Below are 17208 nucleotides of genomic sequence, written 5' to 3'. Positions count from 1 at the left end.
CAATGTTGGACACAGCCTAGCAGGGGGTAAGCCAGCCTCCTGAACTCTTTGTTAGCCCCAAGAAGTCTTGAGATATCAGGATGCAATATGTTTCCGAAAACATGGATTTAAATGCAATGCAAAGTTAACAAGATTTACACTAATTTGCTATATACCCAAACCTTCTGTGTGCATTATACAGAGAGGATCTGATATGCAGGATACAAGCCACACAGACAGAGGCAGCACTCCATTTCCCCCCTGCTGTGTATACAAGCTGACCAGACTTGTTGGCCACTGAGAAGAAAAGGTCTAACATGAGGGACTTTCTTTAGATAAGTTATACAAATCTAATTGTGCCATCCTGTGTCAGAATTTACAAATCAATATCTCACAAATTGAATGCATTTCCTATAGAAAGTGCCACATGGTATAATATCAGTACAGTTGCAATGATATAAATAAGCACCCTGCTCTGTTTCCTTTAAATACATTTATACAATGAGTTATTTATAAGGAATCCAACCACAGTAATCATTGGTCCCTACAGTCTGAATCTTCTAAGCAGTCTCAATAGGTTAATCAGAGTACACAAGAGCGAAATGTAAAAAAAGCATTGAATATATGTACATCTTGTGCTGTGCCTGGTGTTCTCTGCCTACATTGAAAACCTTTAATATATATATATTTTTTTTTTCTATCTTTTTCTACCAGCACATGCAGGTGTTTCTGCAAATATGATGAAGAAAAGGACCTCTCACAAGTAAGTATAGGAAGATAATACATTCTGCAGAAAGAGAAAAGATATATGTACCATTGCAAAAACAATAAGCCTGTACTTGAAGTCTCCAGCTCGGCTTCCGTACTTGAAAGTTTCTGCTGTGAGTGATTAGACAAAGTAATGTTTGTGTAAAATGAATAGACTCGTGTGAGGATATCACCCTTAGCTGGGATGGCAGTTGCCCTCTGGTCAACCCGAGTGAGTTGAATCCCACAAAGTATATCAAAAATTAGGCTTTATTACAACAGTACAAGACGTTCACAAGATACAGGGTTATGGTAGCATGTATCCTCCAGCAGCCTCGTGCAGTCAGCACTCCAAAGTAATAATCTCAGTCTCTTTCAGAGTCTTATCCTCCCTCAATATTGCCTCTACCTTTTAGCTAGAAAGTTACTATGTCGCCCAGCTTGGGAAACTGGCTCACACAGACTGTGTCCTGGTAGGGTTTCCTCCAGCGGCACTGCGATGGCTGGCCCACAGTCCTTTTTGCTGATGTCCTATACATCCGGATCCTCCAAGCTACAATAGCTCTCTTGGCATTCTGCTCTCCCTCTATTCTTGGTTGAATAGCCAGGGAGTAGGGTCAAATGTCTCAATCCTCCCTCTTACAGCAGGGGGTCTATCAGTAGACACTAAATGTTAGACATAGTCTGTTACCTTGATTATAAAGTGGAATGGCTTGACTCAATTAGTTATTTGGCTGGATGACCTAAACAAAGAGTTACAATATAACCTCAAGAAATGACACTTCACACTTGCGTGGAACAACAAGACATTTGACACATTGGGACATATTCAATTATGGTTGCGCGTTACCGCGGAAAGTGCGCGTCATTGCTGGTATTACGGTACCGCAATAACGTGGATTTTTGTACGCAACCCGAATCCACGTTATTGCGATAACGTAGATTGAGTTCGCGCCCCGTTCCGGCGCGATCCCGCAGACCTGAATTGTAATTGAATATGCCCCATTGTGTCTGCAACGTTACACAATCTGAGATACATTTTGATACAATAACATTTATATTGACATATTAATACATTTCACAATGGTATTTCAGCCAGTATATTACTGTGGATGCACATTGCATATCATCTAGAAGTTCTAATCTAATTATCTCTCAGATTACCTGTTGACCTAGCTAATTAACATGGGCTGCCAGATAGCTATGTCTAATTACTCAGACATTATTCTGATTACAAACCAGGTGTACGCCACACCTCATAACAATGTGTATTTGAGACAAATGGTAATTACCTTAGCTAACACTGCTGTCCTGTTATTTTCACACAATATGGCAATATTATTTCTATTTCTACTACATACAATATTGCAGGTAATGGCAAGGGCAAAATGTACCTAATAACATGAAATGCTAATACACATAACACCGATGCTCTGGTGTATGTACTTAGACTGGGCCAAGGATTAAAAAGTACATTAAACTTTGAGAGCGGGTAATGATTAAAAAGTTCTCGATCCAGTAGAACCCCGTTTCGTGACCACTTGTGATCGAGATAAACTTGTATTTTCCTGCCTGGATCAGGGCTCAAAAGCTGCGTCCATTATTTCATTATGACCCTATGACTCATATCTAAGCAAAAATCACAAAAGTGTTGACCGAAACATTCTGAGATTTGCTCTAAGTATTTCCTAGACTTTTTGTGCCTAAAAAAAAAAAAAAAAAAGGGGACGTTTAAAATAAGATCTTCACACCTTAACATTTGGTATAGTTTTAGTTTAATTATAGCATTAACTAAAGTTTAATTCTCCACTTTGTGTAGATAGATCTTCTCGATGGTGTATTGCCATCTACATACTTGTGTGACCCCATAAACATAAAATTCTGTCTCTATCAAATGATCGAGGGTGTGTAAGATCCTGTGGACTTCTGGATTAAACTTTTTTGCTACTTTTGATCCTGTCAATTGGCCAACATATGGATCTGTGACATCGTGGCCCTTATGCATGCAATCAAATTGTAAGCCATTCTGCAGTAGACACGCTGATTGGCTGGAGCACATGGGCCGCTAAAAAGCGTTTACTGCTGCATTGTTGCACTGTTGGCCTTTTTATACACGTTTAGCCTGAGCCTTACTAGCTTAACTTTTTCTTTTTTTCCTCTGTGCTGCTGTACAGTAAGGCTGGAAACACACTACAGAATTTTCCAACCAATGTGTTATCTACAATGATTTTACGAACGACTGGAAAAAAGAGATAAAAGTGGCGATTAATGCATACACTCTAAATATATTTTAAAAGATTTACCCTCAGATCTGTGCTCTTCAACGGTCATAACCATCAGCTGAAAAGATCATGACTCTGTTCGCTCTATGGAGATCCTGATCGTGAGTGCATACACACTGCATGATTGGAAGGATGTTCTATAGCTGAACGTGATTTATAGTTCTGCTGAATCAAAACGATGGTCGGTGCTTTGGAATGACTATCATTCGTCATCTAATGCAAAATCGGGCTGAACAGTCGTTTTATCGGGTGATTGGCCCAATAATTGGCTGAAAATACTGTAGTATGTACCCAGCCTAAATCACTGCATTATCACTAATTAGCAGATAGTGTTATCTGTAACCTGGTCCAGTCTACTTGAGTCAATGGAGATATCGTCAAATGATACCTAGCTCTCGGACAAGGCCCTTTTGTAGATAAACTGTGGTCATGCACACAGCGATTCCAAATCCTGGAAATATAAAATGTTATTGTTTCGCCAACATTTATATAAAGGGCTGTGACAGATTACAGAATGCTATGTTTTAGAATCCCTTTTAAATATTGGGTACCCTATTTCTAAAGATTCCATTCCAAGGCTTCAGAAACCTCTAATATAGTTGGTATAAAATACTCGGCCACGTTTTTCATATACAGATGCATACCTTCATTGTAATTGCATGTAAAATTAACCCAGTTGCAAATAAAAACTTTATTTACGGATTGTAAGGTGTACATGCCCAAAGTTCCAATATCGAACTCGCGGCTGAGCTGTGTGTTCTAGATGTTTCCACTTCACAATAACCGTAGTTACAATTGACCGGGTGAGCTTTACAGGGCAGAAATTTGACAAACCGACCTGTTGGAAAGGTGTCCAATAATCGTGCAATGCTGAAAGTCACTGAACTCTTCAGTACGACCCATTCTACTCTGTAGATTGCATGGCTGTATGCCTTATTTTATACACCTGCTAGCAATGGCCAAACACTAATTAGGAGTGTCACCATACTTTTGACAATTATAGTATATGTAAAACATTATGTAGTCTCTGACATATGATTGAATAGTTTATTTGGCTGCTTTGAGGCTCTTCCATTTCTGAATGTTACTGGTCCTTTCAATCTTATCTGATGAAGTTCTGGTATGCAATGAAGTGCTATACCAACAGCCTCAAACGTCTGTTATACCTTGCAATAAGGGGTTAAAATAAAGGCAAAACTACAATTGTGTGTGTTTTTCTACACCATGCATGATATATTTTTACATGTCCACATTAGAGACATAACTTTTAAAACATTCCTGTAGTAGGTAAAGGGAAATTATTGGGTTCTAACGAGGAATGGTGCTTTTTAAATATATTAAAGCAATTTTAATCCCTTGACGGCTGACCCTGATCTTGAAGATGTCTACCAGTCCAATCACTTGATTTTTGTGGTGCCTAAAAGGTAAAGCATGTGAGGAACAGAACAGTATGAGACAGTTTTCTGTTTAAAACAAATGTTCTAGGAACCTCCATGATTGATGCCTCTTAGACATTTGCAATGTTTCTGAGCAGCCCCTGCATTTCAGTCTGTCTGTCAGTATTGATCGTTTACTGTGTGCTATGTTTGAATTGGACTTTTATTGTTTTCAGGAAACATCGAAGCAATATGGGACCAAGTAAACCAATTTCCCAGCCAAGACGAAATATCGTAGGCTGTAGAATACAGCACGGGTGGAAAGAGGGTAGCGGGCCAATAACCCAGTGGAAAGGAACTGTTCTGGATCAAGTACCAGTTAATCCCTCCCTCTATCTTATAAAGTATGATGGATTTGATTGTGTCTATGGACTTGAACTTCACAAGGATGAACGGGTGTCTGCTCTCGAAGTTCTTCCAGACAGAGTTGGTAAGTGCACAGTGCTGCTTAATTATAAAAAATTAAATGTCCTTGTTGATTGAGGTGAACAAGCACCTTTTTTCTTTTCCTTTTAAATGCTGTGCCTTAATAGCGCCACCATCAGAAATTGTGGGGCCCAGTACTAATGACACAGGCAGGCCCCCCCTCCCCACAGCCAACATGCATATTGCAGTCTGCTGTCTTTCTGTATGTTTTGGTTTTAATTTTATTCTTTAGAAAATGTATGCTATTCAAAAACTGTATTTATATGTTACTGAAATCTGCTGTAATTAAAAAAAAAAAAAAAAAGAGGGAGATGGTTATATTAATGTCCTTGTTAAAGAGTGATGTAGCACATTTATGGTGACCATGAGGCTTTCATGCTGTTGAGGCTTATGCTGGGCATGTTAAGGTTGAGGTGGGCATGAGGCTATTATGTGGGACATATAGCTGTATATGGAGGGCATTTGAATTTGTTATGAGCTGTGGTGCTGTGTGGGGTGGGCAAGGGTTTTCTATGCACAGTATTTCGTTTTTTACTTTCTCTGTTATGCTGGACACAGTACACAATATGGGTTTCCTTACAGACTTGCCCTTAGTTTACTCTATCCTCCCCGTCCCCACCTCCACACTGTGCTTGTTGAAAATCCTACAAGTAATAGTTACTTACACAGTCCAGAATGGTTGACCATCCAGAATGAAAAATAAGTTGATTGTTGCAGTCCCTCTGTGTGATGTGAGGTCACGCCATCATCTGACAGGAAGAGGGAGCTGATCACATGGTCAAATGGGCGGAGCCAGCTTTCCCCTGTAGTTCCGATCACTGCTGTGTCCTCCCCGGCGTCCCTGCTGCCAGGGATGCCTTGGAGGACACAGCAGTGAGGAACAGCTCATTAGTGGCCAGAGAGCCCCCTGGTGAGCCCGGGCCCCATACATCAGTACCCCCCTGATGTCGGCCCTGGTGCTTAACCCGGTATATGTGCAGGGCTCATGCAACTGAGCCAAGGTATCTTCCTTCAACGATTAGAGAAAACATGTGGTTAATGTACACAGAATTTATTTTATTGACTTGTGTTAAAGAAAACTGTGCATGTTGTCTTCAACAGTTATATAAATATCAATGCACATTAAACATCTGTTTATTTTTTTACTAAATGTATGATTTGAGTCAAAAGCTTTTATATCTGATTTCTTAATGCTTTGTATGTGTGTATGTATATGTGTGTATGTGTATATATATATGTATGTATGTATGTATGTATATGTATGTATATGTGTGTGTGTATATAAAATATAATTTTAATATATTAATATAGTTGCACCCTAACATATTAACTTCTCATCTACTATGACTCACATCTGAGGAACTTAGCGTGCATGAATTGCCCCCTGCATGTATTATGGTGTCAGTTCTTGGTGATATACCTCAACTTCTGTGTTGTATTATGAAAAAAATACATGATTGTGGATAGGTCATAAAAGTTTTATGCCTAGAAAGGCAGAAGTACATGCTGATCAACCATAAGATTAAAACCAATGACAAGTGAAGTGCATAACATCTCGTTACAATGGCACCTGTCAAGGGTTGGGTTATATTAAGCAGCAAGTGAACAGTCTGTTCTTGAAATTGTTGTGTTGGAAGCAGAAAAATGGACAGGTGTAAGGATCTGATAATTTGTGGGGTAATACCTGCGCAAACAACCAGTATAGATAGGAGATGGCTGCCAAAAACGGGGACACTGTAAAGGGGGGGACCCCTCCCCCTGGTTGTAATATAGAGAACCACAAGAAAAGACTTGGGGTAATCCCCAGGCGCCTGTAGTGATGGACCAATAAAGGGATATGTAATAGATGTTTATTTGAAATAAAGATGTGTATTGTATCTCACAATGTTTCACTGATAATAAAACAACAAGCACATATCAATCATGCTGACATATGTAATGCTGAATGGACACCCATTCTGCTCAGTAGGTTTGTTGGCAGCAATGGTAGCAAAGTCCAATGTATTGGTGCAATCACCATAAAAACAAGGCCCCAAACAATAGTGGGTGATGAGTCACATGTGCTGCAAAGAGTTTCCGTGCTGATTGCACAAAAAACAGTCAAATAGTAAAATGGATATAAAAGTCAGTGTACAATGATCTTGTGATAGCAGCTCCGGTACATCACAGGAGGGGAAAAGAGATGGTAGACTCACCCCGCTCCTAGAAGATCCACTTCTCAGATGTCCGTTCGGGGAAGCCGCTGTAGATGCCTTGTTCCACGCTGCTTGGCATCCAGCTGCCAAAGTGAAAGTCCGTAGTTCACGCATGCGCATGCGGTGAAGTATGTCCGGTCCGTGCAGCCGGCTTGAAAGTGTAAAGTTGAAGATGCTAGTGAATGTTGGTTAATCCGTTTGGGATCGATATCCTACGCGTTTCACCCAATGATGGGCTTCCTCAGGGATGTGTAGAGGGCTAGAGCCACTATGCCTCTTTTTGTAGTTGTTTTAAAACGGATGGACCAATGAAAGCCATTTTATGACCAGATGTGCCAATTAAGGCTATACAGGTTGCAGCAGTTTTTACTGAATCTGTTTGAGTGTATATGCTGTTCCTTATGGGGGACGAAGAATGTTATAAATCGCAGGAAGAACCTTATATTGAATTAATAACCATCTGAATCAGAAAAAAAGGAAAAATTTAGTATGTTACAGAAAACTATTAAGTTCAAAGTCGATGTTTAGACCTCGCGGTGTTAGTGTCTTCAAAGTGTAGATCCATTTGCTTTCTTCACGTGACATGGATCGAATGAAATCTCTCCCTCTCCATGATTTCTTCACTTTGCAAATGCCCAAAAACTTTAGCAATGAAGGATCTTTATTATGGAAGAGAGAGAAGTGGTTTGAGACACTGTGTGCCTCAAACCCCTTTTTTATATTCCTATGATGTTCACTAATGCGGATGTGTAGTTCTCTTGCAGTCCTTCCCACGTACTGCTTGCCACAAGGACACTCTATCAAATATATCACCCCCTTCATGTCACAGGTGATTTTTTCTCTGATTGTGTGGGTGGCACCAGTAACAGTAGAGGTGAATGTGCTGATGGGCTTAGTGCCCCTCATATGGCTAATCTTACAGGCATGACGGATTAACCAACATTCACTAGCATCTTCAACTTTACACTTTCAAGCCGGCTGCACGGACCGGACATACTTCACCGCATGCGTGAACTACGGACTTTCACTTTGGCAGCTGGATGCCAAGCAGCGTGGAACAAGGCTTCTACAGCGGCTTCCCCGAACGGACATCTGAGAAGTGGATCTTCTAGGAGCGGGGTGAGTCTACTATCTCTTTTCCCCTCCTGTGATGTACCGGAGCTGCTATCACAAGATCATTGTACACTGACTTTTATATCCATTTTACTATTTGACTGTTTTTTGTGCAATCAGCACGGAAACTCTTTGCAGCACATGTGACTCATCACCCACTATTGTTTGGGGCCTTGTTTTTATGGTGATTGCACCAATACATTGGACTTTGCTACCATTGCTGCCAACAAACCTACTGAGCAGAATGGGTGTCCATTCAGCATTACATATGTCAGCATGATTGATATGTGCTTGTTGTTTTATTATCAGTGAAACATTGTGAGATACAATACACATCTTTATTTCAAATAAACATCTATTACATATCCCTTTATTGGTCCATCACTACAGGCGCCTGGGGATTACCCCAAGTCTTTTCTTGTGGTTCTCTATATTACAACCAGGGGGAGGGGTCCCCCCCTTTACAGTGTCCCCGTTTTTGGCAGCCATCTCCTATCTATACTGGTTGTTTGCGCAGGTATTACCCCACAAATTATCTGATCTACTTAGACCCCATTTATATCAGCTGCATCCCAGTTTCACATTACATCACCATAAGTATGATACACTGCCAAAGGGAGCAGAGACTTCTTAGGATAGGGGACATCTTCTCTACTAAAGAAAGAGTCTTAGAACCATTGGTAAATGAGGACACATTTTGTGACACATATTTACGGTACGAAAAACTCCTAACCTTAGAACTTAAACAATGGTGGGAAACCACCACACTTAACCAATATATTCTCCACAAAATTGTACCAAGGGGTCTTAGGATTCCTAAACGACCCACATACAATTTGGAGAATGAATCGTTTATGAATAAATGGAACTCAATTCTCGAGAACTGTTCAGTAGAACTGATGAAACTCTTAATAGAAGATAGAGAAAGTTCACTGAAGAGAATTGAAGAGGAAATTTCACTTATACAGGTGAAACTAGACCCTCTTAAACATCTAGAAGACTATAAAAATCTAGAAACACTGACTCTTAACAAAATCAATAAAATAGAGGAAGACATCCTTAAAGTCAAAGAGAGGAAGTTTTTAAGAGATCTAAAGGACTACAAACTTAACTCTCAATATATACAAAATGAACCTAGACCAATAAGTCACAAGGTGGAGACCGCAAAAAGGTTAGATAGGGGTGGTCAAAGACCCGTCCGCATGAGAAGCAAAACAAGACCTGTGAGGCAAAAAACAGGAACATTGTACTCAAATAAGGAGTCCACGTACAGATCGCCTCTCATCAAGGAACTACCTCATAAGAGTTCCCTGAATAGGATTTACAAACCCCTAGATCCAAGGAACGTAAACAATTCCTTGGGATATACTTCCCCTTCCAACAACTATATCCAACTAGCAAAAGGTGGATTTGGGAGGGGAAAAGCCACAGCCTATAAGGAAATATCGCAGGTACAGATTGATATATTGAAGAAATTAGAAAAAGCACAGGCACCCATCTCCCAAAATACAGAACATCTGAGCAGACCATGGGATCAGGACCCAGAAAAAAATTTGGATCTTTTTTTAGATCTAGCGAAGGATCCCGGGTTCCTTACCGAGATAGTCCATGTGGACACGAACCTGTTAGGATCAACCCCTCCATCCCCCAGGAGGAGAAAAAGGCGCATACCCTCAGAGGAAAGAGAGGAGGAAGAATATGCAGGAGCAAGGCCCAAAATAAAAAAGTAAGCCAGTCTACTAATGAAGGAATCTTCAATCTCAGTAACATCCACCTTACCAAGGCCCAAAATGAGGTTTTGGGAAGAGGACTAAAGTTTGCTCCTAATACATCAATGGACAAATTTGAAACTTACATAGACATTCATAGGTTCATTCGTAAACTTACCCTGAAAAGATATTTCATTAAAGATCAAAGAGACATTGCCTCCACTCCAACTAGCGAGATTGAGAGAGGGCGTTCAGACAAATATACCCATACAACTTTAAAAAATAAGTCTACTTTCTACCCTAACTGTATGAAAGGATCCTTCTTGACTACATTCCAGAAACTAGTTGAGAATGACCTAGAACATCTAAAAATAGAGAAAAAAGGTACTCAATGTAACATTAGTAAGGCAGAAATGAAAGCCATCAGAGAACTCAAAAGCAATCGTGAAATTGTTATAAAACCAGCGGATAAAGGAGGGGGAATCACTGTCCTGAATACCACTGATTATCTAATAGAGCTAGAGAGGCAATTAAAGGACTCCAACACCTATGAGCACCTTAAGAGCGATCCCCTGACCAATTATCAACGGGACTTAGTTAAATTACTTAAAAGTGCATCAGAAGAAGGGATACTTAACAAAGCGGAACTAGAGTTTCTTAAAATCAAGGACCCTAGATTACCGGTTATATACCATCTCCCAAAAGTGCACAAGTCCCGTACCAACCCACCAGGGAGACCTATTGTTTCTGGGATAAATTCCCTTACTACCAACCTGTCAAGCTACATAGACTTTTTCTTGCAGCCACTTGTTACTCAACAAAAAAGCTATTTAAGGGATACTAGCCATGCATTGGAGATCCTACAGGAGGTTCAGTGGGAAGAGGGCTTTATCCTTCTCACATGTGATGTAACCTCACTTTATACGATAATTGATCACGACAAGGGGTGCCACCATGTGAGCTCCATTCTGAGAGAGGAATCTCACCTCCAAATGGAACAGATAGAATTTCTTCTGCAGAGTATAAAATTTGTCCTGCACCATAACTATTTTTGGACTAACAGTGGGTACTACAGACAGATTCGCGGGACAGCTATGGGCGCGAAATTCGCGCCCAGTTATGCGAATTTGTTTGTGGCCCACTGGGAGAATCTAAATATATGGAATAACAATCCATTTGCAGAATATGTACACAAATGGTACAGGTTCATAGATGATGTCCTGTGCATATGGACAGGGACTATAGAAAAGCTAGAGGAATTTCTACTGTACATCAATACCAATGACCTCAATATGAGGTTTACAGCCAACTTTAGTAAAGAGAAGGTTGTCTTTTTAGACTTAGAGATATACATTGAAAACAATAAGGTTGCAACTAAAACACATCTGAAGGAAGTGGACTGTAATTCTTATATTCCGGCCTGTAGCAGCCACCATACCAACTGGCTGCGTAACATCCCCAAAGGCCAGTTCACTAGAATTAGGAGGAACTGCTCCACTATAGAACAATACGACATCCAGGCCGATCTGATTAGGGACAGGTTTCTGCAAAGAGGCTACGATAGCACCTCTGTAGAAAGAGCCCTTGTAGAGGTCAGAAAAGAAGACAGAGAAAATCTCTTAACTAAGAAAGCAACAAAGTCCTTTGAACAGTTTGATGCCCCCTCTTTCATCACCAGATATAGTAGGGATTCCAAAAAGATAGAGAAAATCATCTGTAAACATTGGAACATCCTTTTGGGAGATGAGAGATTGAGGGAGATCTTACCTAACAAACCAAGGTTCATTTACAAAAAAGCCAACAACTTAAAGAATGCCCTTGTGACAAGTAGTATTCCAACCACTGTACCAACGCCTAGTACTACATGGTTAGGAGAGGCCAAAAAAGGTTTTTTTCATTGTACAAGATGTCATGCCTGTAAGATTAGCCATATGAGGGGCACTAAGCCCATCAGCACATTCACCTCTACTGTTACTGGTGCCACCCACACAATCAGAGAAAAAATCACCTGTGACATGAAGGGGGTGATATATTTGATAGAGTGTCCTTGTGGCAAGCAGTACGTGGGAAGGACTGCAAGAGAACTACACATCCGCATTAGTGAACATCATAGGAATATAAAAAAGGGGTTTGAGGCACACAGTGTCTCAAACCACTTCTCTCTCTTCCATAATAAAGATCCTTCATTGCTAAAGTTTTTGGGCATTTGCAAAGTGAAGAAATCATGGAGAGGGAGAGATTTCATTCGATCCATGTCACGTGAAGAAAGCAAATGGATCTACACTTTGAAGACACTAACACCGCGAGGTCTAAACATCGACTTTGAACTTAATAGTTTTCTGTAACATACTAAATTTTTCCTTTTTTTCTGATTCAGATGGTTATTAATTCAATATAAGGTTCTTCCTGCGATTTATAACATTCTTCGTCCCCCATAAGGAACAGCATATACACTCAAACAGATTCAGTAAAAACTGCTGCAACCTGTATAGCCTTAATTGGCACATCTGGTCATAAAATGGCTTTCATTGGTCCATCCGTTTTAAAACAACTACAAAAAGAGGCATAGTGGCTCTAGCCCTCTACACATCCCTGAGGAAGCCCATCATTGGGTGAAACGCGTAGGATATCGATCCCAAACGGATTAACCAACATTCACTAGCATCTTCAACTTTACACTTTCAAGCCGGCTGCACGGACCGGACATACTTCACCGCATGCGCATGCGTGAACTACGGACTTTCACTTTGGCAGCTGGATGCCAAGCAGCGTGGAACAAGGCTTCTACAGCGGCTTCCCCGAACGGACATCTGAGAAGTGGATCTTCTAGGAGCGGGGTGAGTCTACCATCTCTTTTCCCCTCCTGTGATGTACCGGAGCTGCTATCACAAGATCATTGTACACTGACTTTTATATCCATTTTACTATTTGACTGTTTTTTGTGCAATCAGCACGGAAACTCTTTGCAGCACATGTGACTCATCACCCACTATTGTTTGGGGCCTTGTTTTTATGGTGATTGCACCAATACATTGGACTTTGCTACCATTGCTGCCAACAAACCTACTGAGCAGAATGGGTGTCCATTCAGCATTACATATGTCAGCATGATTGATATGTGCTTGTTGTTTTATTATCAGTGAAACATTGTGAGATACAATACACATCTTTATTTCAAATAAACATCTATTACATATCCCTTTATTGGTCCATCACTACAGGCGCCTGGGGATTACCCCAAGTCTTTTCTTGTGGTTCTCTAGGTGTAAGGATCTGAGTATCTTTGACAAGGGCCCATTTGTGATGGTTAGACGACTTGGCTAGAGCATCTCCAAAAAGGCAAGTCTTGTTGGGGTGTTCCCGCTATGCAATGGTTAGTACCTACCAAAAGTGGTGCAAGGAAGGACAACTGGTGAACCAGAAACTGTGTTGCAGGCAATGAAGGCTAGTCCCTCTGTGCTACAGTAGCTCTTATGTGGGATTGGACCAAAGTGCTGAAAAAGTTGTTGCTGGCTTTGATAAAAAGGTGTCGGGACACATAGTCCATCGCAGCTTGCTGTGTAGCCGCAGACCCGTCAGAGTACCCATGCTGACCCCTGTCCACCACAAAAAGTGCAATGGTCATGTGAGCACCAGCACTGGACCATGGAGCAATGGAAGAAGGTGGTCTGGTCTGTATCACATTTTCTTTTAAATCATGTGGACAGCCAGGTACGTGTGCGTCATTCGCCTGGGGAAGAGATGACACCAGGATGCACTATTGGTAGAAGGCAAGCCGATGTAGACAGTGTGATGCTCTGAGCGATGTTCTGCTAAGAAACCTTGGTTCTTGGCATTCATGTAGATATTACTTTTGACACGTACCACCTACCTAAATATTGTTGCTGACAATGTACACCCCTTCATGGCAACAGTATTCCCTGATGGCAGTGGCCTCTTTCAGCAGGATAATGCGCCTGCAAAATGTGCACTGCAAAAATTGTTCAGGAATGGTTTGAGGAACATGACAAATAGTGCAAGGTGTTGACTTGGCTTCCAAATTCCCCAGGTCTCAGTCTGAAAGAGCATCTGTGGGATGTGTTGGTCGGAGCCATGAAGACCCCACCTAGCAGCAGATCCTTTAAGTCAGGGGTGTCCAACCTTTTAGCTTCCCTGGGCCACATTGGAAGACGACAAGTTGGTTTGGGCCGCACATAAAATACACTAACACTAACGATAGCTGATAATCGAAAAAACCATAGAAAACATAGTTAACATATCAAACTTACTTGGAAATGAAGTTAGTAAGAGTTAGGAAACCTGTTGCAAAATCATGATTAAAGCAGTAGTCCCATTACCAGCTACAATTGAACTTACCTGCATCTGTCCCTTAGTGGGGTTTGTGGAATTAAATGCTAAAAACTTTTTTTTCCTCTCTTTCTGCACCCATGAATCATTTTTTTTATTGACCAGTTTGAAATAATCACCGATATAGGTAGCATCAGGGGGACAAATAGAAATCTACAGAGATTTAAAGATAAGGTGGCAGGAAAAATGGCTCATGGAGCAGCCTCCGATGAGGGTAACAGTGGGTGATATTTTCACCCTACTCAGCACTGCACATTTAAAATGGTTTAAAACATAAAAATACAATCATCTCTTAATATTTATATTAGATACATACAGAGAACACAGCTAGTTCATAATTGCATGGTGCAGAAAGTCCAAATTCAGATTAACAACAATAAGATACTGGATAATCTTTCACTGCTGCTGATAGTTCGTGAGGGTGACGCCTCTGTGCTGCGCTACGCAATGGATGTCTGGTGTGATGATGTCACCCCCGACATTCACTGCGAGCGCCACACAGAGGAGGAGATCAGGGAGGGAGGCGGAGCGCCAGCTGACGTGACCGCAAGGTAAATATATTCTTTTTTTTTTTTTTTTTTTTTTTGCAGGATTTTTTTTTTCAACGCGCCCCCTTGCCACAACCAAAACTCCTGCTGGGCCACATTTACAGGCATGCTGGGCCGCGGGTTGGACAACCATGCTTTAAGTCTTGTAATTTGCGAAAATCTTCATGGCAGGTACCATAGAACACCTTCAGAGGTCTTGTGGAGTTCCTGCTTCAATGGGTCAGAGCTGTTTTGATGGCACAAGGGGGACCTACACAATATTGGTTTTGTTGTTGTGGCTGATCTGTTTTTTTTCCTTTAATACTTACAGATGCATTTGATTTGTTGCTATGTCTGTGTTGACAATTTTGTCTTTGTCTTTAAAGCCTCATCCCGAATTAGTGATGCACATTTGGCTGACACGATGATTGGTAAAGCAGTGGAGCATATGTTTGAAACAGAAGATGGTTCCAAGGATGAATGGCGAGGGATGGTTTTAGCACGAGCACCTATTATGAACACATGGTTTTATATAACCTATGAAAAGGACCCAGTCTTGTATATGTATCAACTTTTAGATGACTATAAAGAAGGAGATCTTCGGATCATGCCTGACTCAAGTAAGTATTTTCAAGGAATAAATTGGCATAAAAATTATATGAAAGGATGGGGAAAATGCGCGTGCGCACATAAAAAAAATAAAAATAATCTGAAATATACCTGTTTCATTCCAGTGTTCCAGAAATTGCACAGTTCTTATTTAAAGGTTAGAAAACATTACATAAACCTTAGAATAATTAAAACAAGATTTTTAGAAATACAAAGTTTTTATATCTGTGCTCTGATAGGGGTATGAATTTATTAAAATTGAGTATTTGTATAATGTGATAAGTTTAGTGGTGTTATACGATTTTAATGTAGTTTGTTTTTTTTCACAATAAGAATAGTTGTTATAAATACAATTAAAAAAAAAAAATCAATTAATTATAACTAGTGGAATTAGAAGGGAAGGCTGCCTCAGCGTGGTAGTTCATTGCTTTATATATTTTCAAAAGAGCACACTATCCTCTGACAATGAGTGCATATCATACATAATGCATTATGGGTAAACTTCCTTTTAAGGGCTTTGTATTGTATGTTCATATTATATACATTTCTGAAAAGGCTTTTGATTAAGTGTGTATTTGTTTTTAGTTTGTCTTGCAAATAATGGTTAAGGAATAGCCTTGCTTTTGGCAGAGCTCTTATGATCAGGTGGAAAAAGGGCAGCTGAATTTTGGATGATATGGGGAGCCAGTGTGGCATTTGTAGTGTCGTGCAGTTTGGTTGCATTTTGTGTAAAAAGTGTATATTGTAGAAATATTTTGAAGGTGGAGGTGAAATGTACTGTCTGACCCAGATAGTATATGCCACTAGTCCAACTTAATTATGTGTTGCTTGTTAGACTATGTTGGATATGGATCTTGATAGAGTAATGTGGATGTAAAACATCTTTGCTGTTAAATCAAGCTTTACAGGTAATGTTGTTTTAGTAGTGGATGTTCCAGGCTGTAGGAGAGGTATTCATGTTGATCCCAGCCATACTGTAATTTTGTAAAACTAATTTTAGGGATGTAAATGTAAAAGATTTGCTGTGTCTGTTTTGGGTTTTTTCAATGGTGAAGACTGGCCAGTTCTTTTTTACAGACTATGGCTTTTAGGTGAAAAGCTTGTGCAAAAACAAAACCTTTTTACGAAGTGTCCACGTGCATTATCGTGGTTTAAAACGCTCTATAATTGCCTGTCTATCAAATAAGTTCCATAACCCCTGAGTTGGTATTTATTTATCATCTCCAACAATGGTCCATCACTTATAGCTTGGATTGTGTCTTTGCAAATAGTCTTCAAAAATTGGGGTTTAGGAATCCTTCCTTTTTAACACTGGTGGATGATAGCTTGTTGTGTATTGGGGATGATCTCCTAGGGGTGTATTTACTAAATTGCAGGTTTTAAAAATTGGAGATATCGCCCATAGTAATCAGATGCTAGCTGTCATTTTGTAGAATGCACTAAATAAATGGAAGCTATAATCTGGTTGCTATAGGCAACACCTTCACATTTTCAAACCCTCAATTTAGTAAATATATGCCCTAATCTGTTGGTCCCCAGTTGTTCATGAACATGAAAAAACAGCATTAAGCAAGGCAATGGATTTCTATTTAATGTTGTTGAATTGAGTAGTAAACTGGTTTATATACTGGTGTCATAGGAAGTGCTGTTCAAATAAGAGATATAAGATTTTATTTTATAGGAGATTGTGAGCAAACTGTCTACCGAGGCTGAACAGCTTACAGAATTTCCTTGTACGTGGGCAATACTTACACCCAGGCAGATATCCAACTTAACTAATGGTAGTTTTTATTAATGAAACAGGCACAAAACCAGCATATGTACAGGAGTAATAGTTA

General features: G+C 40.1%; 1 protein-coding gene across 3 annotated transcripts in view; it reads left to right on the top strand.

The window, feature by feature from the left end:
* SPIN1 (spindlin 1) overlaps window positions 1-17208 on the top strand; it is a 66522-nt gene that overhangs the window by 38177 nt on the left and 11137 nt on the right. For all 3 annotated transcript variants that reach the window (XM_075211120.1, XM_075211117.1, XM_075211118.1), the window contains 3 exons: window positions 694-742; window positions 4621-4874; window positions 15148-15381. In XM_075211120.1, coding sequence (XP_075067221.1) covers window positions 717-742; window positions 4621-4874; window positions 15148-15381 — 514 coding nt within the window. In that variant the 5' untranslated portion in view covers window positions 694-716. The remainder of the gene's footprint in view (window positions 1-693; window positions 743-4620; window positions 4875-15147; window positions 15382-17208) is intronic.

This window comes from Mixophyes fleayi, chromosome 1, assembly GCF_038048845.1.
Source record: "Mixophyes fleayi isolate aMixFle1 chromosome 1, aMixFle1.hap1, whole genome shotgun sequence".
Lineage (NCBI taxonomy): Eukaryota > Metazoa > Chordata > Amphibia > Anura > Limnodynastidae > Mixophyes > Mixophyes fleayi.
The sequence above is the reverse complement of the archived record's forward strand: the minus strand, read 5'-3'. Positions and strand labels throughout refer to the sequence as shown.